We start from the raw sequence: 24,670 nt of genomic DNA, 5'->3' as shown, positions 1-24,670 counted from the left end.
CCACTCCCCTACCCTTTGATGCCCTAGCTGATCAAGAACCTATCTACAGATGCCTTACATGCACCAATGACTTGGCCTCCACAGCCACTTGTGGCAACAAATTCCACAGATTTTCCACCCTCTGACTAAAGTAATTTCTCAGCATTTCTGTTCTAAACAGACATCTTTCAATCCTGAAGCCATGCCCCCTTGACCTAGACTCACCTATCATTCAAAATAGCTGTGCCATGTCCAATCTGTTCAGGCTTTTAACATTCAGAATGTTTCTATAAGATCGCCATTCATTCTCCTGAACTCCAGGGAATACAGCCCAAGAGCTGCCAGACGTTCCTCATACGGTAACCCTTTCATTCCTAGAATCATTCTCATGAATCTCCTCTGAACACTCTCCAACATCAGTACATCATTTCTACAATAAGAAGCCCAAAACTGCACACAGTACTCCAAGTGTGGTCTTATGAGTGCTTTATAGAGCCTCAACATCACATCCCTGCTCTTATATTCTATTACTCTAGAAACGACTGCCAACATTGCATTCGCCTTCTTCACCACCGACTCAACCTGGAGGTTAACCTTTAGGGTATCATGCACAAGGATTCCCAAGTTCCTCTGCACCTCTGCATTTTGAGTTCTCTCCCCATCTGAATAATTGTCTGCCCATTTATTTCTTCCACCAAGGTGCATGACCATACAATTTCCAACATTGTATTTCATTTGCCACTTCTTTGTCCATTCCCCCAAACAATTTAAGTCTCTCTGCGGCCTCTCTGCCCCTCTACCTATTTTTGTATCATCAGCAAATTTAGCAACTAGACCATTTATCCCATAGTCCAAATCATTGACATACATTGTAAAAAGCAGTGGTCCCAACACCGACCCCTGTGGATCTCCACTGGTAACCGGCAGCCAGCCAGAATAGGATCCCTTTACTCCCACTCCGTTTTCTGCCAATCAACCAATGCTCCACTCAGGCTAGTAATTCCCCGTAATTCCATGGGCTCTTATCTTGCTAAGCAGCCTCCTGTGTGGCACCTTGTCAAAGGCTTTCTGAAAATCCAAGTACACTACATCTCCTTTGTCTACCCTGCTTGTAATTTCCTCAAAAAAATAGCAGATTAGTCAGGCAGGATTTTTCCTTTCAGGAAACCATGCTGGCTTTGGCATATCTGTGTCATGTGCCTCCAGTATTCCATAATCTCATCCCTAACAATCAATTCCAACAACTTCCCAACCACTGATGTCAGGCTAACAGATCTATAGTTTCCTTTCTGCTGCCTCCCACCCTTCTTAAATAGCAGGGTAACATTTGCAATTTTCCAATCATCCAGTACAATGCCAGAATCTATTGATTCTTGAAAGATCATTGGTAATGCCTCCACAATCTCTCCAGCTACTTCCTTCAGAACCCGAGGGTGCATTCCATCAGGTCCAGGAGATTTATCCACCCTCAAACCATTAAGCTTCCTGAGCACCTTGTCAGTCGTAATTTTCACTGCACATACTTCACACTTCCCTGACACTCTTGAATGTCCGGTATACTGCAGATGTCTTCCACTGTAAGGCCATGCAAAATATGCATTCAGTTCCTCTACCATCTCTGCATCCCTCATTACAATATCTCAAGCGTCAGTTTCTATTAGTCATATCTACCCTCAACTCTCTTTTACCCTTTATATATTTAAAAACAGCTTTTAGTATCGTATTTGATATTGGTCACCAGTTTCCTTTCATAATTCATTTTTTCCTTCCTAATGACCTTCTTAGTTTCTTTCTAAGTTTTTAAAAGCTTCCCAATCCTCCATCTTCCCACTAGCTTTGGCTTCCTTGTATGCCCTCTCTTCTGTTTTTACTTTGACTTACCTTAGAGGCGAGAACTCTCTGTATGAAAACCACTAAATTACAGAATAAAGTTTAGAAGATGAATGTATAGGCCAGAAATAACTGAAAATGAGACTGAAGGTTAGCTTGTACTCTCCAGGGAGATATTTGCAGCTGTGGTTTTAAAGAGATTTTATGAGGAAATAGAACAGAAATCTGATAGAAAAGCTGGAGAATATAGAGGGGTTATCTGCCTTCAGAACTCAGACCATATAAGTGGTTCCAATATATTTTTCCTCTATTTATGTACTTAAGTAAAGAACCAGCAACTACTAGAATAAATTCATGCAAGGTACAACTTTTATGCAACCAGGGATTCGTTGAACTATCATTTGGGGAGTTGGGAGGAGGAGAAGTTGCTGGTGCAATGAAGGAAAATGCACAATCGCATGAGGATAGGTTGAGAAAGCTAGAGCTTCTCTCTTAACAGAAGAGGGGGATAGGTGTTGTGTCTAACCTCAATACCCCCTTTATCAACTTGACAGAAGTGTATAAAATTATGAGACAAATAGATAGTGTGGTCAGATGTTTTTCTCAGGGGGCAACAGCCAATACCAAAGAACACTCATTTCAACTGTGGGAAGTTAAGCTTGGAGAGATGTCAGAGGTAGTGCTTTTTTAACTACACAGAATGGTGGGTGCCTGGAATGCAGAACTGGAGGGTGGGTGTTAGAGGCTGATACAATAGGGACATTTAAGTGATTTAGACAGACAATGGATACAAGAAAAATTGATAGTTGAGGGTTAGGTTAATCATGGAACACATTTATATAAGTCAGCACATCATCATGGTCAAGGTCCTGTAATATGCTGTACTGTTTTATGTTCTATGATATTTTTACCTATTGATCTATAACAGGAAGCTGAGAGAACCAGTTCCAGAAAATAACAGATGCTCACCTTCAATCATTGTCGAAGATCCTGCACTGGAAGATCGTTTAGATCTAGACTTACAAGTGTTACTTTCTTTTCCAGATTTTTGTTTCCCTTCCAAAGTATTATCTTGTGCATCAGCCACTTCACGGATTACTTCTGTGGTCTTGGGTTCCTCGGACTTGACACGAGTAGGTTCAGTCACATCTTCACCCTGAGGCAATAGTGACCTGCCCTCTTTATCATCAGAGGGAGGGTGTTGACCATCATCAACCATGTCATCATTCCCTTCCGAATTAGATTCCATTTCTGCATTGCCTTTAACGACTGCATTGTCCATAGGCCTCTCTGTTTCAGGTGCTTCTGGGCCATCTGCCTTCACTAATGTGTCCATGTGCTCAGGTTGGTTTTCAGAAGAAAGCAGAGCATGGTCATTCTCAGAAATCTCTTTCACATCAGTTGACCCTTTGTTGGATGTAGTTTCCACTGATTCTAACATATAATCCATAGCACTTCCCTCTTCATCTGGTCTGCAAGGATCATTCAGTCTGTATAACGAAGGACCAGTGAGTCCTTTCCCTAAAGGAGAGTCATTATAAAATGCCCCGAGTTCTCTTCTTTCACCATTTCCTTCACTGAAGTTTTTTGGTTTAATCCACACCTCATTGCCTCCATCTGTATTCAGTTTTACTGTGACTTGCTCATTAACAGGGGGTGGCTTAAGAGAACTTCCTTCATCAGTAGTGGAATTTTGAGCCTTTTCTGAACAAGGCTCTGCAGAATCGAATGAAATATCCATGACCACAGTTGACCGACTACTACTGTTATTTTGGGCACTTTCTTTAGGAAGACATTTGGTAGATTCTGCAACACTGCCAGCATCCATTTTTTTATGATAGTGCACACAAACTATAGGGAAATACAGAGAGAAATACTGGTTAAACAAGTCCTTTGCAAAGACCGCTACAGACAGTTAAATAGTCACTGTACAACCAAGAAATTGATGACAATTCTTCATTAGAGTCTTGAAAAGTGATAGCAAATTTAAGTCACGTGATACAGCTAAATTAAGTTATCCCTTCTCCCATTCTCTCTGAAAATAACAATAATGACTAAAGAGCATGGAACTACTTCAACATCATCTCAATATTCCAGCCAATTGATGATTTCTGATCATCACTGTTCAACAGTGAGAAGACATCATTGCCAAACTTGACACTGTGTGCTTGTCTAATTTCTTGCAAGGATCTCTGGGCTCAGACCAGTAATTTCAGTTTTATGATTCAGACTGAAATTAATCAGATCATGCCATTCAATAGTCCGGGGTTTACACAACCCATACATCTTTTACCAAATGAGCAAGAACACAACTATCAGTTACCATAACTACAAATCACTTCCGAATACTTACATCAGATAAAGATTGTAAATTCTTAGTACAACGCATAACAGCAATGACTTGAACTTGCAGTTTCTGATTTTAAAAAAATTTAAGACTGTTTCTTTTTGTGCAAGAAGTGAAGAAATACTAAGAAAGGCTTACTCATTTATGGGTAAATACTTATCTATGGAAGTTCCAACTGTCTGGCACTTTAATTCTCCATGCCAAGCAGACCTGCCTGCGGCTTCCTGAAACATTTCACCATCAAGTTTATTATCACTGCCTTGTATGCTGTGAAATGTGTTGCTTTGCAACAGCAGTACAATACAGCAAAAACTACAATACATTACGAAATAAATACTGCAGAAAGAGGAATAAAGAGACCCAACACTAGCTTAAGAAACAGCAATCTTTAGTCTGGGTTCATTGCAGCTTCAAGAATTGAAACAAAATTCATCAGCTTCAGCTAATTTACTCTTTCCTCTGGCTCAAAACTAGCGGGCTCTGCTGCAAAATTATCCACTGGTATTAACTCTGGGTTTCCTCTCTTCAAAGGGAGAGATGGAGGAAAGGAGTCTGTTTTGCTGTTATGTTCTGTGTTGTTCTGCCGAGCATCATGGGCATGCTATATTGGCACTGAAATGTGGGCCCTCCCCAGTCACTTCCTTAGGTTTTGTTGATTCTTATAATAAACAATGCATTTTACTCTATGCTTCGATGTGCATGTGATAAATAAATCCGAATCACAATCCAAATCTGATTTGCTGGGCATTTGCATTATTTTATTCTTTTTTACATCAGACTCCCTAAATCAGTGAGTTTTTAATTGATTTTCAATCTCAAAGAAACACAAGTGGAGTGGACAAAGATTTAAAGAAGGGAAAACTATGAGAGAGAAAGGAAATTGGCCATCTTGACCAGAATATATCTTGGTCATGCCACTTAGGGAATTGTGACTGTATGTGCTATCCTAACAACTATAAATGCTGTATGTGACCTTAAGAACTTTCACACCATGCCCTCGGAGGAACAATGTTTTTTTTTAGCTGTATACATATGCATGGTTGAATGACAACTGAATTTCAATACAATTTAAATACAGTATTTAAATGGTGCGAGACAACACATCTTCAAGGTGCACAGGATTTCTCCTGAATGTTTCACAAAAGCCTTCAATGTATATATTAGAACTATAGGTAGTCCCCAGGTCACGAATGAGTTCCGTTCCTGCGTCCGTCTTTAAGTCGGATTTGTACGTAAGTTGGAACAAGTACATCCAGTATTATTTAGCGTCACTTAGTCAAATGTTTGTCTTAGTATATATATATATATATATTTTTTACCTTTCTATGCATATAAAACACTTAAGAAACATACGTATTCCAATAATTAAGCCATTGCGTTGTTTAGTAATAATTGTAGCTTTCATCAGTGCAGGGCCTTTCACATGCTCCATTATTCTCACTTAATCCTTTAAAATTGTTCCGATCGTTGACTGACTGTTGCCTAACACTTTTCCAATGACCGATGATGTTTCACCTCTTTCCAAACGCTTTATTATTTCCACTTTATTTTGAATCGTGATCGCTTCCCATCAACGGAACAGGAACACTGGGGGCGGTGGGTGCAAAGTTTTGCTGGCTCCCAAGCTCCACAGGGTCCTAAGGACCATCACACTAAATTCCCCAGGTCCTAAAGTCCACCGCACTGAGACAGGTTAAATGGGACAAGTGGGGGCTGTGCTGGGTTTGGGTATGTCATCCTCCACAATATTCCGCATGGGAACTTAAACTGGAGGTGGCAGTGTTTTTTTTTACAAGGTCGAGTTGTGAGCTCGACATCAACCCAGCACGGAGGGAGAGCGCGCTCGGAAACAATCTGTCACTGGATTAAACTCAGGAACCTCTGTTCCCGAGCCTGGCGCTGATCTCACTGCACCACCAGCCGAAGAACGGAAAGGGGGGGTGTCAGGGTGAATCTTGCTAAGAAAAATTTAAGCTAAATACAGACGTACACACTCAACACAGTGTTAATTGCAACAACTTACAGCATCGCGATCCGACTTAAAATAACGGACGGCGTTCTCCTTCCTCGGTTCGTAAGTACGAACTGTTCGTAAATCAGACGTTTGTAACTCGGGGACTACCTGTAATTAAGAACGCTAACTTTTTTTTTTAAATTGGGGAAACTGAACTCCAAGGTAGGAAGGTTATACTTGTTATCTAGGACAGTGTTGAGAGCACATCTGGGATACTGGAAGAATGGACATCAAAAGTTCAAAGGCTACCTCAAAAGATAGCTGGAAAGGTCAGGCAATCTTAACAACAGAAAAACTAAGCTTCTATCCGCAGCTTAGGAGATCACCTCCAAGAAGACCACTACCTTGTTGATTTTGGAGGCTCATGTGCCTCAATGACTTGAAGAGCTATGCTGGCTGGAGTCAGTGGTGTAACAGGCACAAACTTCTTTAGGAGAGCAAAAAGCAACTTAAAACGATGCATGCCAGAGATGTCTAATAGCTCAACAGACAAAGTGATTCCCACCCCCTTCAGAAGGTCACAGGTTTTATGGAACACTACAAAGGGTTATGGAAGCAGAGCATGGGAAAAATGTTTAGACAAGACCCTAAGACATAAGAGCAGAAATAAGCTACAGTACTTGCCCATCAAATCTGTTCAGCCATTCAATTTTTTTGAAACGGGTGGAAATGATTTGATAAGCAAAGGGATGAATGGTTACTTCAGAGTTACACGAATGTGGAACTGGAGTTATAATCAAATCGGTCATGATCTTATAAAAAATGCAGGAGCAGGTTTGGTGACTGGGTGACCGCCTCCTTATTCCTTAATTTGTACATTATATCCAATATATGAGTTAATGAAGTCCCAACCCACTTTAGACATTCTGAAAACATGAGAAAACCCATATTGTTTCCTATTCATTTTATACACATCACCTATCAGAACATCATAACTAATGGTGCAGCAAATAGTACCCTGGGTTCAATCCTGACCTTGGTGTCAATGTTCTCTCCATGACACTGGCTTTCCAATGATTTTTCTGGTCTCCTCCCACATCCCACAGAGAAATTGTAAAATTATCCTCTTCCGTATCTCCATAAACACAGGAATCTACTTCCCCTTACAAAGGCCAATTTAACTGTCTGTCTTTGGGATACAGTTGCAGGGATAATTGCTCATCTCAGATATCTTCACATAGATTGCACCTAAAGTCAGATGACCAGAGCCATGGGGCAGCAGTTCTACCAGTTTCTAGGTTAATGTATGAAAAATTAAAAAGGAATTGATGGGCATATGGAATAGAAACTAAAGTACAAGAATACAGGGGAAAAAGAATGGGAATTGAAGCGATGGAATTACTTGACCAGGAGCCAACATGAATCGAATGGACGAAGAGCCTCTTTCTCTACTGTAATAAATTGCTCCATTGATAAAGTGCGCACTGAAAATTTAAATCACAAGGATTTGAATGTATTCTGTTACAGTGTAAGACTGAGGATAGAAAAACACTCTTGAGACCTCAGGTTTTCAGTATTACTAGAATTATTTGAATAAAAGGGAATGTTATATCAATTACAGAAAGTAAAGTTCTGAAGCAGGAGAGGAAGTTGCAAGGCATGACCATTGCAGATGAGATTCAATGTGGGCAAGCAAAAGGGGATCTGAGAAAAACAAATCAGAATGTTCACTCAAATCTGGAAGACTATGACCTCTGAAGGATCAAGAGGATTAAAGTATCCATGTAAAAAACAATTATTGTTTCAGAAAACTGAAAATATTCACTATTAAAATTTCAGGCTTTCAATATGAAATATGTTTTCGAGCCAAAGAAAAAGGTCTTGGAGACAGCAGATTACCACTACTTATAGGATCAAATCAAGGGCAGACTTGCATAAAAGTATAACTTACCCTCCTCAAAATTAAACTGTTTGAGGGAAGAAAAGATGGGATGACCTGATCAAAAATGAAGGTTTCAACTGGGTTTAGGAAACTAAAATCCTTCTTAAAATGTAAAGGTTACTGCTTAAATTAGAATTTCTTTTGCCCAACATCAATAAATTTCTGGTGGATAAGGCTATGAAGGAAAAAGGAAGATGGAATTCTGTGAGTAATGTACCACAATCTGCTTTAGGATTTCTTGGGCTAAATGGCTGGTCAAATTTAGCACTGAGGCAGCCTTCAAGAAATTAAAGGTTTTTTTAAAAGTATATTAGCTTTCATAACTTCCCCAAGCTCTTCAACAGGGGAACATTCAGAAAAACAGGAACAACCTGAATTTTCTCAAGCACTTCAATATGGTACTACAAGAGCAGATGCACGACAGTGATCATAGCACTTGGGAGTAGCAAACAAACAGCAGAATGAAAAGGAAGTCAGCTACAAAACAGATCAAAAAAAGCTACTGGTCATTCAGATAAAAGTTGGGAAATTGAACTTTGAATAAAAACCGTGGTTCACATCTTGGAATTTCAAACTTGGGTTTCAAAATGAAATTAAGTCCAAGAAGATGAAAATTTTTAAGGGGTGATGCAGCAAGTTACAAGAAATCGCCATTAGAATGGACATGTAATTAACAAATAAACGATACATGCAACTATAATAATGGTGTAAATTTTAGCAGGAAGAATATTCAATGTATGCAGGAGTGACATCAATAGGTAATAAATGCAAACTAATTAACAGAATTTCTTTCACAAACTTAAAAAAAATAATAATGGAAGGGTAGGAAGAAACTAATGTATAGTATGGGAGAAATAATTAAATTTGGCTGAATCATCGGTCTTTAGTTTGTAGTAAATACAGGATTGCTGAGGAAGCACAAGTGCATGCCCTTGGTTTAAGTTTGCATCAAATAGAAAACAAAAATCAAAATCCCCACAATCAGTAACAGCAATTTTGAAAACAAAAAATCACAGCAATGAACTGCATGGCTAATGAGAATTAATCTAATCAATCTCTTATGAAAGCACATACCTCAACAGACCATACCATTTCCAGAAGATTAGTCCAATGCTTCAAAGTGAAAAGTTTAATTATGACGCGCTTGTTATAATCAAATATCCTGGAGACAGTCAAAATACACTTACAGCCACAAGACACATTTCAGATTTGTAGACTGATAAACCATGGAAACACATCTTTCAGCCACTAAGTCTCTGCTGACCATCAAGCCTCCATTTACACTAATGCCTATAAAAAGTATTCACCCCCCACCCCCCGGAAGTTTTCATGTTTTATTGCTTTACAACACTGAATCAAAGTTTAGCTTTTTTTGACACTGATCAACAGAAAAAGATTCTTTTGTGTCAAAGTAAAAACAGATCTCTACAAAGTGATATAAATTACAAATATAAAACAAAATAATTGACTGCACAAGTATTCACCACCCTTTAATATAACACACCAAATCATCACTGGTGCAGCCAATTGGTTTTAGAAGTCACATAATTAGTTAAAGGGAGATCTGTTTTGGAGACCTGTATGCAGTCAAGGTGTTTCAATTGATTCTACTGAAAACATGCCTGTATCTGGAAGGTCCAACTACTAGTGAGTCACTGTCCTGACAAAAACTACACCAAGACGACAAAAGAACACTTAAAGCAACTCCACAAAAAGGTTATTGAAAAGCACAAGTCAGGAGATGGATGCAAAAAAAAATTCAAATCACTGACTATCCCTTGGAGTACAGTTAAGTCAATCATCAAGAAATGGAAAGAATATGACATAGCTCTAAATCTGCCTACAACAAGCAGTCCTCAAAAACTGAGTGACTGTGCAAGGGGACTAGTGGGGAGGCCACCAAGAGACCTACGACAACTTTGAAGGAGTAACAAGCTTCAGTGGCTAAAATGGGAGAGACTGTGCATACAACAACTGTTGTCCAGGTGCTTCACCAGTCACAGCTTTATGGGAGACTAGCAAAGAGAAAGCCACTGTTGATAAAAACTCCCATGAAATCTTGGCTAGAGTTCGTCAGAAGGCATGTGGGAGACTCTGAAGTCAGTAGGAGGATTTTATGGTCTGATGAAACAAAAGTTGAGCTTTTTGGCCATCAAGCTAAACGCTATGTCTGGTGTCAAGCAGAACACCGCACATCAAAAAAAAACACCATCCATGAAGCCTGGTGGTGACTGCATCATGCTGTGGGGATGCTTCACGGCAGCAGGCCCCGGAAGGCTTGTGAAGGTAGAGGGTAAAATGAATGCAGCAAACCACAGGGAAATCCTCATGCAGATCCACAGGGAAAACTAATGCAGATCTGTTTTCCAGCAAGACAAAGACCCCAAGCATAAAGCCAAAGTTACACCGGAATGGCTTAAGAACAAAGTTAATGTCTTTGCGGAGTCCAGACCTCAATCCAATTGAGAATTTGTGGCTGGACTTGAAAAGGGCAGGCAGTTCACTGACGATCCCCATGCAACCTGACAAGAGCTTGAGCAGTTCTGTCAAGAAGAATGAGGGAAAATTGCAGTTTCCAGATGTGCAAAGCTGATAAACACCTAGCCACACAAACTCAAGGCTGTAATTGCTGTCAAAGGTTCATCTACTAAATACTGACTTGAAAGGGGTGAGTAATTAAGCAGTAAATTTTGTGTTTAATAATTGTAATAAACCAATTTGTAGAAATTTGTTTTCACTTTGACATGAGTCTTCTCTGTTGACCAGTGTCAAAAAAATCCAAATTAAAACCACTGTGATTCAATGTTATAAAACAATACAACATGAAAACATCTTGGGGGGACTGAATACTCTTTATAGGCACTATACCGTAGGACCTGGAAGGAACTGATGATAGGGACACTGCACAGACAGCAGCACACGTCAGGATTGAACGCAGTCAATAGAGTTGTGAAGGAGCATTCCTACCAGCTATGCAACCTTCAATTGTGTATCATTTCCCTTCCTAAATCATCTGGTACACCTACATACTCGCTTTCAGTGATTTATCGACGAGCATAGCTCGGTACATCTGAACTCTCAACCAGTTTAAAAAATCTGCTTTTGTGTCTTTCAAAGTGGATAATGGCAAACATAACATGGTGGAAACTTGACACATTCTCACTCACTTAAGTTGTCTATATCCCCATGAGACCCTTTTCACTACTCACATTCTCAAACTGGGACATCTGTAACAAAATGCACATTGAAACTGGGTATAGTCACTCTATGATCGCTTGAGCTAAGGCCTACAGTTCAGAGCTCTCTCAGTCACTGCTCACAATAGCTGGAATTCATTTTAAAACTACAAGTTATTTGCTTGAGGTTGTATATAAATGATAATTGATCGTGTGCTAAAATAATGGGAACAGCATGACTTGTGATGAAACTGTTGTCTTAATTACTCTGCATCAAATACTTGTTCATATCATGCACATGACACAGATTTATAAAAGCCCTTACTTTTTCTACACATTTGTAACTAAAATTGAAAACTTCCTTTTAATTTCTTTATGCATCATTCCTCACTTCCTTGGTAATCACTGAAGCACTGTTCCCTTAACTACATGCAATAGCTCGTTATATTAAAGATGCCAATACATTTCCATTAGAATTCTAAAATATATAATATTGCAAGGTTTATCACTTGCCAGACTAGTGAAAGACATGATGCTGAGGTGAAGATGGCAAATAGCCAATAATCTAACTGCTTGCTTCCTTTGGCAATATATAAATAATGCCTGTCTTAATCCATCACCAATCACCCATCATTTTATGGATTTGAGCTCCAATTCCCAGTTCAATCTAAATGAAGAGCTGTTTCAGTGTTTTTGACATCAAACAATATAACTGCTTCTAAATTAAGTGGAAAACTGTTATTATGCAGGAAACAGCTTCATATACTCAACTACATCCTCCAGAGAGCTGCTCCAGTTGGCAGAAGCTCAACAGGAGAAAGTAGCACTGAGAGGTCAATTCTCTGTCACTCTCCAAAAACCAATACAAAGTAGTGAAGAACAAAATAATGGGAACCATCAGTTAAATCCACACAGCTTACTTTCTCATAATATCTATGCAACAAATAGAAGACTTCTGAAGGGACACAAAAAGCTATTTGAACTGTACACACTGTTTACATATTAAATGTTCAAAATCAAGTACACATACAAAAAAATTCCTTGTATGTTCTTATTTTAAGAGTGATAAACAGAATGAGACTGAAACTGTTGATTATCATAGGTGCCACAGTTTAAAATTATTTGAACTAAATAAGGATATATTTAAGAAAGAATTCAGAGCCAACACGTTGCCGCGGGGGGGGGGGGGGGGGGGGGGCAGGATTTCAGAGTTCTGCTGACATCTGAACCCAAGGGAGACCAAACCATTGTGGGCATGTTTGCTAGAGCTGTTACTGGAGGGTTTAAGCTAATTTGGCAGGGTCATGGGAAACAGTGATCGGGCTAAGGATGGGGCAGTTGGTGTAAAACAAAATGCAGCCTGTCGAGGAACAACAGGCAGATGATCAGACGAAGTCAACATGTAACGGGCCAAAAATCAAAAACGGCGATGAATTCAGGACTGAATGAGTTATATTTCAATGTTTGAAATTTACTGAATAAGGTAGATGATCTTATAGAACAGTTAGAGATTGCCAAGTATGATGCTGTGGGCATCACTGAGTCATGGCTGAAAGAAGATTATAGTTAGGAGCCTAGCATAAAAGGACAGGCAGACAGTCAGAGGTGACTCTGTTGGTTTAACAAAAACTTGAAATCAAATCCTCAGAAAGAGGTGACATAGGATCCGAAGATGTTGAATCCTTGTGGGTAGAGCTAAGAAATTTAAAGGGTATTAAAACACAGATAGGAGTTATATACAGGCCTCCAAACAGTAGCCAGGATGTGGGCTACAACTATAAAGGGAGATAGAAAAAGCAAGCAAAAAGGGCAATATTGTGATAGTCATGAGGGATTTCAATATGCAGGTAGATTGGGAAAATCAGGTTGGGGCTAGATCCCAGAGATTGAATTTGTAGAATGCCTGTAAAATGGCTTCGTGGTTGAGCCCACTATGGGAACAGCAATTCTGAATTGGGTGTTACGTAAAGACATAGATTTGATTAGAAATTCATTGTGAGGCATAATCATGATGCAATTCACCCTGCATTTTGAAAAGATGAAAGCAGATATATCAGCATTACAGTGGAGTAAAGGGAATTATAGAGGCATGAGGAAGAAGCTGGCCAATGTTGACTGGAAGGGGACACTAGCGGGGATGATTGCAAACCAGGAATGGGAGCAATCTGGAAGGTGCAGGAAACGTACATCCCGAAGATGAAGTATTCTAAAGAGAGAATGAGGCAACAGTGGCTAACAAGGAAACTCAGAGAAAGCATAAATGCAAAAGAGATGGCATATAATATAGCAAATATTAGCAAGAAGGTAGAGGATTGGGAAGCTTTTAAAAATCAACAGAAAGTAATTTTTAAAAAGGCTATAAAGAGAGAAAAGATGAAATACAAAGGTGAGCTAGCCAAGACAATACAGCAAGTTTCTTTCAGATAAATAAAAAGAGGTGAGAGTGGATATCGGACCGCTGGAAAATGATATTGGAGAGGTAGTAATGGGGACAAAGAAATGGCAGAGAAACTTAATAAATATTTTGTGTCAGTGTTCACTGTGGAAGACACCAGCAGAATGCCAGAAATTCAAGACTGTCAGGATGACAAGTGAGTTTAGTTGCTATTACTAAGGTGGTTGTGGGAAGTTGAAAGGTCTTGAGGTAGATAAGCCACCTGGACCAGATGGACTGTGCTCAAGGGATCTGAAATAAGTAGCTGAAGAGACTGGACAAATTAATAATGATCTTTCAAGAATCAGTAGATTCTGGAATGGTTCAAGAGGAATGGAAAATTGCAAATATCACTCCACTCTTTAGAAAGGGAGGCAGAAAAAAAGAAATTATAGGCCAGTTAGCCTGAGTTCAATGGTTGGAAAGATGCTGGAGTCTATTATTAAGGATGAGATTTCTGGGTACTTAGAGGCTCATGACAAAATAGGCCAGTCATCACGGTTTCCTTAAGGTGGAAATCTTGCCTGACAAATCTGTTGGAATAATTTGAGGAAATAACAAGCAGGACAAAGGGGAGTCAATGGATGTTGTTTATTTAGATTTTCAGGAGGCTTTGATAAGGTGCGGCACATCAGGCTGATATTGCAGGAGGTACAAGCATGGATAGAAGATTGGCAGGAGGCAAAGAGTCGGGACCTATCCTGGTTGTCGGCTTGTGGCTAAAGGTGTTGTTCTGCAGGGATCATTTTCACATTATGTCACTGATTTGGATGAAGAAATCAATGGCTTTGTGGCCAAGTCTGCAGACGATGCAAAGATCAGTGGAGGGACAGGTAGTGTTGAGAAAGCAGGGTGTCTACAGGACTTAGATTGGGAAAACGGCAAAGAAGTGGCAGATGGAATATAGTGCAACAAAGTATATGGTCATGCACTTTGGTAGACTGGATAAAGCTGTACTCCATTTTATAAATAGGGAGAAAATTCAAAAATCAAAGGTGCAAAGGGACTTGGGAGTCCTCGTCAGAAATCCCTAAAGGTTAATTTGCAGGTTAAGTCATTGACAAGGAAGGCAAATGCAATGTTAGCAAACTTTTCCAGAGGACTAGAATATAACAGCAAGGATATAATGCTGAGGTTTTATAAGGCTTTTGTCAGACCACGCTTGGGAGTATCGTAAGCAGTTTTTGGCCCCTTATCCAAGAAAAGACGTGCTAGCTAGCAATGGAGAGGGTCTGGAGGTGGTAGCAGTGATCGGGGACTCTGTATTTAAGGGGACAGAGAGACAATTCTGTGGTCGCGAAAAAGAAACACGGATGGGACATTGCCTCCCAGGTGCTAGGGTCCAAGATGTTTCTGAATGCGCCGACAATATCCTGAAAAGGGACAGAGAGCAGTCAGAAGAAGGTGTGATATAAATTATGAATGTCATGGATAGAGTGGACAGTTAGAGCCTTTTCCCCAGGGTGGCCATGGCCAATATTTGAGGACATCTGTTGATGGTGAGTGGAGGAGAGTTTCGGTGCTGGGAGAGGACAATACAATTGGGGCATTTGAGAGACTCTCAGATCGACAGATGGGTGGAAGAGAAATGAAGAGTTATGGGCTGTGTAGGCCAGCACAACATTGTGTGCTGAATGGCCTGTACAGTGCTGTACTGTTCGATGAACGAAAGGGTTAACATATGAGGAGCATTTGATAGCTCAGGGCTCGTACTTGCTGAAGTTAGAAGAACAAGGGGAGATCTGATTGAAACCACTGAATATTCAAAGGCCTAGATATAGTGGACGTGGAGATGATATTTCCTATACTGGGGGAGTCTCCGACCAGAGTGCACAGCCTCAGAATAGAGGGATGCCCATTTAGAACAGAGATAAGGAAGAATTTATTTAGCCAAAGGGTGGTGAGTCTGTGTACTTCATCGTCACAGACAGCCGTGGAGGCCAAGTCATCCAAGTATACTTAAAGCAGAAATGGACAGGATCTTGATCAATCAGGGCATCGAACGTTACGGAGAGAAGGCAGGAGAATGGGGTTGAGAAGGATAATAAATCAAGCATGATGGAATGGAAGAGCAGACTCGATGAACCAAATGGCTTAATTCTGCTCCTACAGTATGTCTTATGATCTTACGTTTGAGATACTGAATAGAAAGGCAAAAGTAGCAAAGAGGTAACACCTTATTAGTGGAAGGTAGATCCTAAAAATGGAAGAGCACAAGGAGCAGAAATCAATTAATATGATACTTGGAGGGTCAAACATGCCTCTATTCAATTGTGCTATGGAAGAATGAGATGCAACTTCATTAGTGAAACATAAAATAACAAGCTCCTGTCTGGGTCAGAGGTCAAGAACAAGGGGGTCAGTTTCAGGACAAGGATAAGGACTGAGATAAGAAATTTCTTCAGAGTGTGAACGTGGAGTTTTATATCATTGGAGTGGAGGTAAAGTCAATGATTATATTTAAGATAACAGATAGATTTCTAGAAACAAATATCATCAGGTGACCATGAGGAGAGCTAGCATCCGGCATTGAAATGGCAGATAATCGCACCTAATGTTACAACAGGCTCAAAAAGGTCCTGTCCTTGCCCCTGTTCTGGTACCCACTTGTAAATATAGAGAACAATCAGTTAGCACGGTACCAGAAGGCTTAGTTCATTCAGTGGGAATGAGACTGAGGGAAGAGGAGGAAACCTTCTTAAAGTATAATCAGTGATAAAGGAGAAAATCATTTTAAGAGTATGGCAAACGAAACTTAACTGGGGGGGAGAGAGAGAGAACTAAATGAAAGCTGTAACAGGTCAAAATGGTGATCTAAGTCATAGTAATCAACACATTCCTGACATTCATGCACATCCAGGAGGAGAGACAGAATGCAAATGATTTAAGGATTATTATGGACAGGAGAAAGATGATTTTTCAGCACTGTATGGTGAGTTGCTTAGGCAGACAACTTGTGCTTATATTCAATACAATGAGATCTAGTTAAACCATTTCCTGAAACAGAGCTTGTGGTACAGAAATATAAACGTGCTTCAGTGAGATATACAGATGTAAAACAAGCTTGCACTAGCAACTTTATAATCTTCTAGGTGAATACGCAAAATCCTTTATTTCTAAGCAAAAGTGCAAAACACATGCAAGGCTGAATTTGCTGAGAAGTGGTTAACATTTCCAAGGAGAAGGTAGAGAAAACGGCAGATCAGGATTTAGCTGTAGAACCGCTCTCATAAATGAAGGCTATCAGCAAGTTGACATTTAAATTTAAGTTAGCTGTTTAATTTAGCAGCAAAAAAACATCAATCTTGGCATTTCTAACTTATAGCTATGAGTAATCAGCTTACTTGCACCTCACAGAATAACTGAATAAGTCTGTAGATAACAGGACAAAAATATAAGAACTTAATATGGTTAACATCTTTGCCAGAACCAAAACATACATCATAGTATAACCAAAAGCTCCATTACACTCTAAAAGCCATACACTCTATTAGGGTCAATAGGTCTTGATTTCCCAAGGCTGTGGAGTCTATACTTACTGGAGTTCAGAAGAATAAAGGGGATCTTAATGAAACTTATCATATATTTAAAGGCCTAAATCAGATGTGAAGAGAATGTTTCCAACACAGGGGAGTCTTGGACCAGAGGGCATCGCCTCAGAATACAAGGATATCCCTTTAAAACAGAGATTAGGAGGTGTTTCTTTAGACAGACGGTGGTAAATCTGTGCAATATATTGCCATAAAGGGCTGCGGAGGCTAATTCACTGGGTATATTTAAGCAGAAACTGATACATTCTTGATTAGTAAGGGTGTTGAAGGTTATGGGGAGAAGGCAGGAGAATGAGGTTGAGAGGGATAATTGTCATAATGGAGCAAAAAATGGTAAAATTCTAAACCTGTCTTATGTTATAAGACTAGAAAGCATAGGTTTAAGATCAGAGGAGAAATGGGTGGGTATATGGAAATAGCTGATAAAAGAGGCAGCAGTGGCAGGTATATTTATTAGCATTTGTTTATTGCTGTCACATGTACCAAGATACAATGAAAAACTTGTCTTGCAAACACTTTACACAGATTATACAGTGCATTGAGCTAGAATGAGGTAAAGTAACAACAATGCAGAATAAAGAGCCAAAAGAGTGAAGTGCAGGTTAATGATAAAGTGCAAAATCATAATGAGATAGATTGTGAGTTCAAAATGTCCATTCAAGATTCTCTTACAATCACAGCATCTGCGAAAGATGTATGGGAAAGATTCACAGGAAAATGGGCCAAATGTAAGAAAATTGAACTTATGAAATTCAAATGTAAACTTTATTCATAATTTAAAAAATGCACACAAGAATACAATGTAAAACCCATTACATTGTGTCATCTGGTCAATACGTTTAGTATTGCTCAAGTCTCTACATGGTAGTATTGGCACAGCTTTTTAAACTTAACATCATTGACTCTACTACTTGGTAAACTCAGCTTTTCAATGGCGAAAAGACCCTAGATTATGAATCTCCCCCACAAAGCAGTTGGATCGGCTGCATCAAGCTGTAGTATGCTCCAACATGACCAACAGACCAACACAAGTCATTCACTGGATTGATCATCCAAGGTGGTGGTGGTGGTAGTGGGTGTGTGTACGTGTACACATGTACATACATACTTGGGAAGAGCCTATAAATCAGCTGTGATCATCTATTATGCAGCTGCTCAGGATGAATCATGGACAAGTGCTCCCCCCACACACAGTGGGTGGTGGGTATTATGGACTAAGCTTTAAAATAAGTAACAGAGGCCAGGACTATTAGAAACTTTAAAAGACATTTGGATAGGTACATAGATAGGAAGATTGAGGGAGATTGGCCAAATGCATGTAAATGGAATTAGCGTAGACATCTTGGTCAGCATGGACAAGCTGGGCCAAAAAGTCTGTTTTCTTGCTGCGTAACTCTATGAATCTTAAGTGCATCGCTCATGGACAACCAGTCTAATATCAACAAGCACAAGCTGGCCTGACACCCAAATAAATACATTATGAATTAAAGCATTGGTCTGCTGCCAATCTTGGAATTTAAAAAAAAATCAACATTTTGGCTTGCAAGTAATCTTTGGCAGAACAACATCTCATATGAATGCAATCAGCAGCAGCCGCAATATAACTCTGGAAATTTCACTTTAATCAAACCAATAAACATCTCAATTGCATCCCACTGCACACATACAAATTACTTCCTATACCATTCCCATTAAATACTCTGAAATGTTTCAGGTGCACTTGCCAGCTCGAGACAAAAACTAAGGCTCAATCAATTTTTAAAAAATCAAGTCAGCATCCTTCCCAGTCAATCCACTGGAACAACCTTTGTGGTAACTGAATATATACTTGTGGTCTGCTGCTGCTGTAGTCCATCCACTTCAGGTTTGATGAGTTGTGGGTTCAGAAATGCTCTTCTACACACTGCTGTTTTAACATGTGGTTGAGTTACTATCACCTTCCTGCCAGCTTGAACCAGTCTGGCCATTCTCCTTGGATATCTCACTTCAACAAGGTGTTTTTGCCCAAAGAATTGCTGCTCATGGATTTTTTTTTTTGCACCATCCTCTGTAAACTCTAGTGACTGTTGTGCATGAAAATCCCAAGTGATCGGCAGTTTCTGGAGATATTCTAACCACCCTGACTGAACCTATTGACCATGTCTGCATTCTTTTGTGGACTGACATGCTGCCACATGCCTGACTGATTAGATATTTGCATTAATGAGGTGAACATGTATACCAAAGTGGTCACTAAGTGCATGTTTCTGACAAATTATGTCAAAATTAATTCACAATTATCACAAAGAGGCATGCTGATAGAGTATTTATTTGTTAGGCAAATGGACAGAAGCTCTGTGGGTAAGAAAGAGATTCCCGGATGGTATGTTGCCTCTCAATGCCAGGGTCCGAGACATCTTGGATCAAATCCTCAGCATTCTTAAGTGGGAGGGTAAACAGCCAGAGGCCATGGTCCATGTAGGTACCAGAAACATTGAAAGGACGAATGACGAGGTTCTGCATAGGGAGTTCAGGGAGTTAGGTGCTAAGTTAAAAGAGCAGGATCTCCAGGGTAGTGACTGTAGGATTGCTACCCCTGCCACATGCTAGTGAGGCCAGAACTAGGAAGGTTATACAGATTAACCGGTAGCTAAGAAGCTGGTGTAGGGGAGTGGGCATATTTTTGGTTCATTGGGCTCTCTTCCAGGGAAGGTGGGACCTGTACAGAAGGGACAGTTAGCACCTGAACTGGTGGGAAACGAATGTCCTAGCGGGAAGGTTTATTAATACTGCATGGTAAACTTAAACCAGAGTTACAGGGGGGTAGGAACCAGACTGCCGGAACAGCTCGAGAGGTTGTGGAGGCAGATGTTTGCAAGACCTCAAAGTCAGGAATCAAAAGGTTAAGCATAGTGCAACTAGTGTCCTGAGCTGCATATATTTCAATGCAAGAAGTATCCTAGGAAAGGCTGATAAGCTCAGGCCATGGACCAACACTTGGAATTGGGACAGAGTACGTGACAGAAGTTTATGTAGGAAAGCACTTTGCATCTAGTAACCACAAGGCCATTAGATTTAAAGCAAATTTGCAAAAGATAACTCTGGTCCACGAGTTGAGATTCTAAATTGCAGAAAGGCCAATTTTGAATCAGAAGTGATCTGGCAAGTGTGTATTGGGATAAACACTTTTCTGGCAAAAGTATACTTGGAAAGTGGGAGGCCTTCAAAACCAAAATTCTGAGACTACAAAGCTTGTATGTGCCTGCCAGAACAAAAGGTAAAGATAACAAGCGTAGGGAACCTTTGAGGCCCTGGTTAAAAGAAAAAAAAGGAAGTGCATAGCAGGTATAGGCAAGTAGGAACAAATAAGGTGCTTACTGAGTACAAGAAATGCATGACAGACAGACATACTTTATTGATCCTGAGGGAAATTGGGTTTCGTTACAGTTGCACCAACCAAGAATAGAGTAGAAATACAGCAAAATAAAACTAGAAATAATTAAATGATAATAAGCAAATTATGCCAAGTGGAAATAAGTCCAGGACCAGTCTATTGGCTCAGAGTGTCTGACACTCCGAGGGAGGAGTTGTAAAGTTTAATGGCCACAGGCAGGAATGACTTCTTATGATGCTCAGTGTTGCATCTCGGTGGAATGAGTCTTTGGCTGAATGTACTCCTGTGCCTAACCAGTACATTATGGAGTGGATGGGAGACATTGTCCAAGATGGCATGCAACTTGGACAGCATCCTCTTTTCAGACACCACCGTCAGAGAGTCCAGTTCCACCCCCACAACATCACTGGCCTTACGAATGAATTTGTTGATTCTGTTGGTGTCTGCTACCCTCAGCCTGCTGTCCCAGCACACAACAGCAAACATGATAGCACTGGCCACCACAGACTCGTACATCTTCAGCATTGTCCGGCAGATGTTAAAGGACCTCAGTCTCCTCAGGAAATAGAGACGGCTCTGACCCTTCTTGTAGAGAGCCTCGGTGTTCTTTGACCAGTCCACTTTATTGTCAATTCATATCCCCAGATACTTGTAATCCTCCACCATGTCCACACTGACCCTTTGGATGGAAACAGGGGTCACCGGTGCCTTGGCCCTCCTCAGGTCCACCACCAACTCCTTAGTCCTTTTCACATTAAGCTGCAGATGATTCTGCTCACACCATGTGACAAAGTTTCCCACCGTAGCCCTGTACTCATTTAAGATCTCCCCCATTTGTTTTGGCTCCACAGATAGATTACCATTCTAGTTTTCCTAGAGACTACTTAAGAAAGAAATCAGGATGGCTACAAGAAGGCATGAAGCTGCTCAAGCAGACGAGGTAAAGGAGAATCCTCAGAGATTCTACAGATATGTTAAGAGCAAAAGGATTACAATGGACAAAACTGAACCTCAGGAAAACTAGAATGGTAATCCATGTGTGGAGCCAAAACAGATGGGGGAGATCTTAAATGCATTCTTTGCATCTGTATTTACCTGGAAGATGGATACAGAATCTATAGAAGTGAGGCAAAGCAGCATCAACTTCATAGACCCTGTACAGATTACAGAGGTGTTTACTACCACCTTGAGGCAAATCAGGGTGGATAAGGTGTTCCCTCAGACCCTACAGGAGGCAAGTGCAGAAATTGCCAGGACCCTAGTAGAGATACTTAAAACATCATTAGTGACTGAATTACTAGAGGATTAGAGGATAGCCAATGTTGTTCTGCTGCTTAAAAAAGGCTCTAAACAGAGAAGAGAAAAATATAGCCAGTGTACCTGATATCAGTTGTGGAAAAGTTATTGAAAGGAATTCTGAGAAACCAGATATACAAGTATTTGGTTAGACATGGACCAATTAACGATAGTCAGCATGGCTTCATGTGTGGTAGGTCATGGCTAACCAATCTTAGAGCTTTTCAAGGAAGTTACCAGCAAAGTAGATGAAGGCAAGGCAGTGGATGCTGTCTACATGGACTTTAGTAATGCACTTGACAAGAGTCCCTCATGGGAGGTTGGTCAGGAAGGTTCAGTTGCTCGGCATTCAGGATGTAGTGGTAAAGTGGATTATACATTGGCTTTGTGGGAGAAGCCAGAGAGTGGTAGCAGATGGATGCCTCTGTCTGGAGGCCTGTGACCAGCAGAGTACAACAGGGATCAGTGCTGGGTCCTTAACTGTTTATCATTTTTATCAATGATCTGGAAGATAATGTGGTTCACTGGATCAGCAAATTTGCGATAACACCAAGACTTTGGGGGCGGGGTGAGGATGGCCATCATGGCTTGCAGCAAGATCTGCATCAGCTGAAAAAATTAGCTAAAAAATGGCAGATAGAATTTACTGCAGACAAGTATGAGGTTTTGCACTTTGACATGACCAACCACGGTAGGTTTACAGTGAACAGTAGGTCTTTGAGGAGTGTGGCAGAACAAAGGGATCTGGGAATACAAGTACACAATTAATTGAAAGTGGCCTCACAGGTACATAAGGTTATAAAGAAAGTGTTTGGCACACTGGCCTTTATAAACCAATGCACTGAGTACAGGAAATAGGACATTATGTTGAAGTTGTAGGAGATATCGGTGAGGTCTAAATTGGAGTATTGTGTTCAGTTTTTGGTCACCTATCTACAAGAAAGTTGTAAACAAGGTTGAAAGAGTCCAGAGAAAATTTACAAGGATGTTGTAGGGTCTGGAGGACCTGAGTTACAAGATTGAATGTGTTAGGACTGTATTCCTTAGAATGCAAAATAGGGAGAGGTACAGATATGCAAAATGAGGGGTGCAGAGTGGGTAAATTCAAGCAGGCTTTTTCTACTGAGGTTGGGTGGGACGACAACCAGAGGTCATGGGTTAAGGGTGAAAAGTTTAAAATGAGGGGAAACTTCTTCATTCTGTCGTGAGAGTGTGGAATGAGCTGTCAGCACAAGTGGTGCACGTGAGCTCGATTTCAACGTTTAACAGAAGTTCAGAAAGGTACATATATAGTAAGAATATTGAGGGCAACAATCCTGGTGCAGGTCAATGGGAGTAGGCAGTTTAAATTGTTTCGGCATGAACTAGATGGGCCAAAGGGCCTGTTTCTGTGCTGTACTTCTCTACGACTCTAAACATTTTACAATGAATTCTCTGTCTCTGGGTTTCTAGATCTCATCTCCCAACTATTTTGGCTCCAAGTAACCTGGCCCCCACCACAGATAAAATGATATTGTAACATTTCTGTTCTTTAACAGATGTTAAAATCAAATGCTTTCAATCTATTGCAATCTGTAATTAAGACTGCCTGGCTCTATTAACTGCATAAACAATGTTGTGCTCAGTGACAACCTCACATCAAACTAAAAGGATAATGTGTTTTGATCCAAATCAATTCTAAACTATGAATACATTATAGACATTGCCAGCCATAAGAATATACACAACTTTACAATAAATTAAGTAACATCCTAGAGTCGCCCATGACACACCAATACTATCTAGTTGCCTCGAAATCACTCCATGAGTGAAGTAAATGCTCTAGTCAGGGCAGGTAATTTGACAGCTGGAAGTAGAGCCATCCCTGATGGAATATTTAGGTTCAAGGAGTTTGAAGTGCCAAAAATTGAAACTGATTTTCTAGGATGGATATGGGGCTTGAAATGAAATTGAGGCATCCCTTGATGGGGAGCCAAATGAAGTTAGCATGATACATTGCATGACCTCATGTTTACAGATTGCAGAACAAGAGACATCCATGTTTTGCAAAAGTCTAGAGCAGAGGCTCCAAACCTATTTTTATGCTATGGACCAATACCGTTACGCATCCGGACCGTGGCCCCTCAGCTGGGAATCCCTGCTCTAAAGGAAACACAGACACGACTCGGGGCTTTAGTGTCACATTCTGAGGCATGGCTAGGCTCAAGAGCCACAGAAGGGGAACCAGCTAGGCAAAGTTACATATCCCAAGTCAAATGTCATGCAAATCTAATGCATCTGGAGAAGATGGAGCTGGGAACTGATTGGGGGGGGGGGGGGGGGAAGAGAGGAAAGAGAAGACCAAAGGCCTAACAAAACTGTCTACAGACCTACCAATATTTAGCAGAGGGCAAGGTAGTATAAAGTGTAGTGAACACATGAAGATTTAATGATCTACTCTGGTTCAACGGATGGATGAGAAATAAAATAAGGACAGATCTTTACACAGGCAAGTCACCAAGGTTAAGTTTATTGGCAAAAAAGTAACCGTTACAGCCAATTTCTTGATTGGCTAGAGGAGAACACAACCGAGTCCGATCTCATCCAGTTGCCTGACAATGAAGGTTTCAACAAAGACTATGTTGAAAGGATATAAAGAAAAAGATTGGAAAGAACATAGTTTGAGATTACTTCTTCCCACATTTAGCAACTTGGAAGAAAATGACATCTTATGTGTGGATTCACTCAAGGAATTCCAGGAAAAATGAACATGGATTTGTGAGGGGATAATGGATTCAGGACATTGAAA

General features: G+C 40.3%; 1 protein-coding gene across 6 annotated transcripts in view; it reads right to left on the bottom strand.

The window, feature by feature from the left end:
• The window catches only part of LOC140734261 (zinc finger MYM-type protein 3-like), a 101,957-nt gene that overhangs the window by 74,211 nt on the left and 3,076 nt on the right, over positions 1-24,670 (bottom strand). For all 6 annotated transcript variants that reach the window (XM_073057987.1, XM_073057988.1, XM_073057989.1 and 3 more), the window contains exon 2: positions 2,779-3,660. In XM_073057987.1, coding sequence (XP_072914088.1) covers positions 2,779-3,637 — 859 coding nt within the window. In that variant the 5' untranslated portion in view covers positions 3,638-3,660. The remainder of the gene's footprint in view (positions 1-2,778; positions 3,661-24,670) is intronic.

This window comes from Hemitrygon akajei, chromosome 10 (assembly GCF_048418815.1).
Source record: "Hemitrygon akajei chromosome 10, sHemAka1.3, whole genome shotgun sequence".
NCBI classification, from domain to species: Eukaryota; Metazoa; Chordata; class Chondrichthyes; order Myliobatiformes; family Dasyatidae; genus Hemitrygon; species Hemitrygon akajei.
The sequence above is the reverse complement of the archived record's forward strand: the minus strand, read 5'-3'. Positions and strand labels throughout refer to the sequence as shown.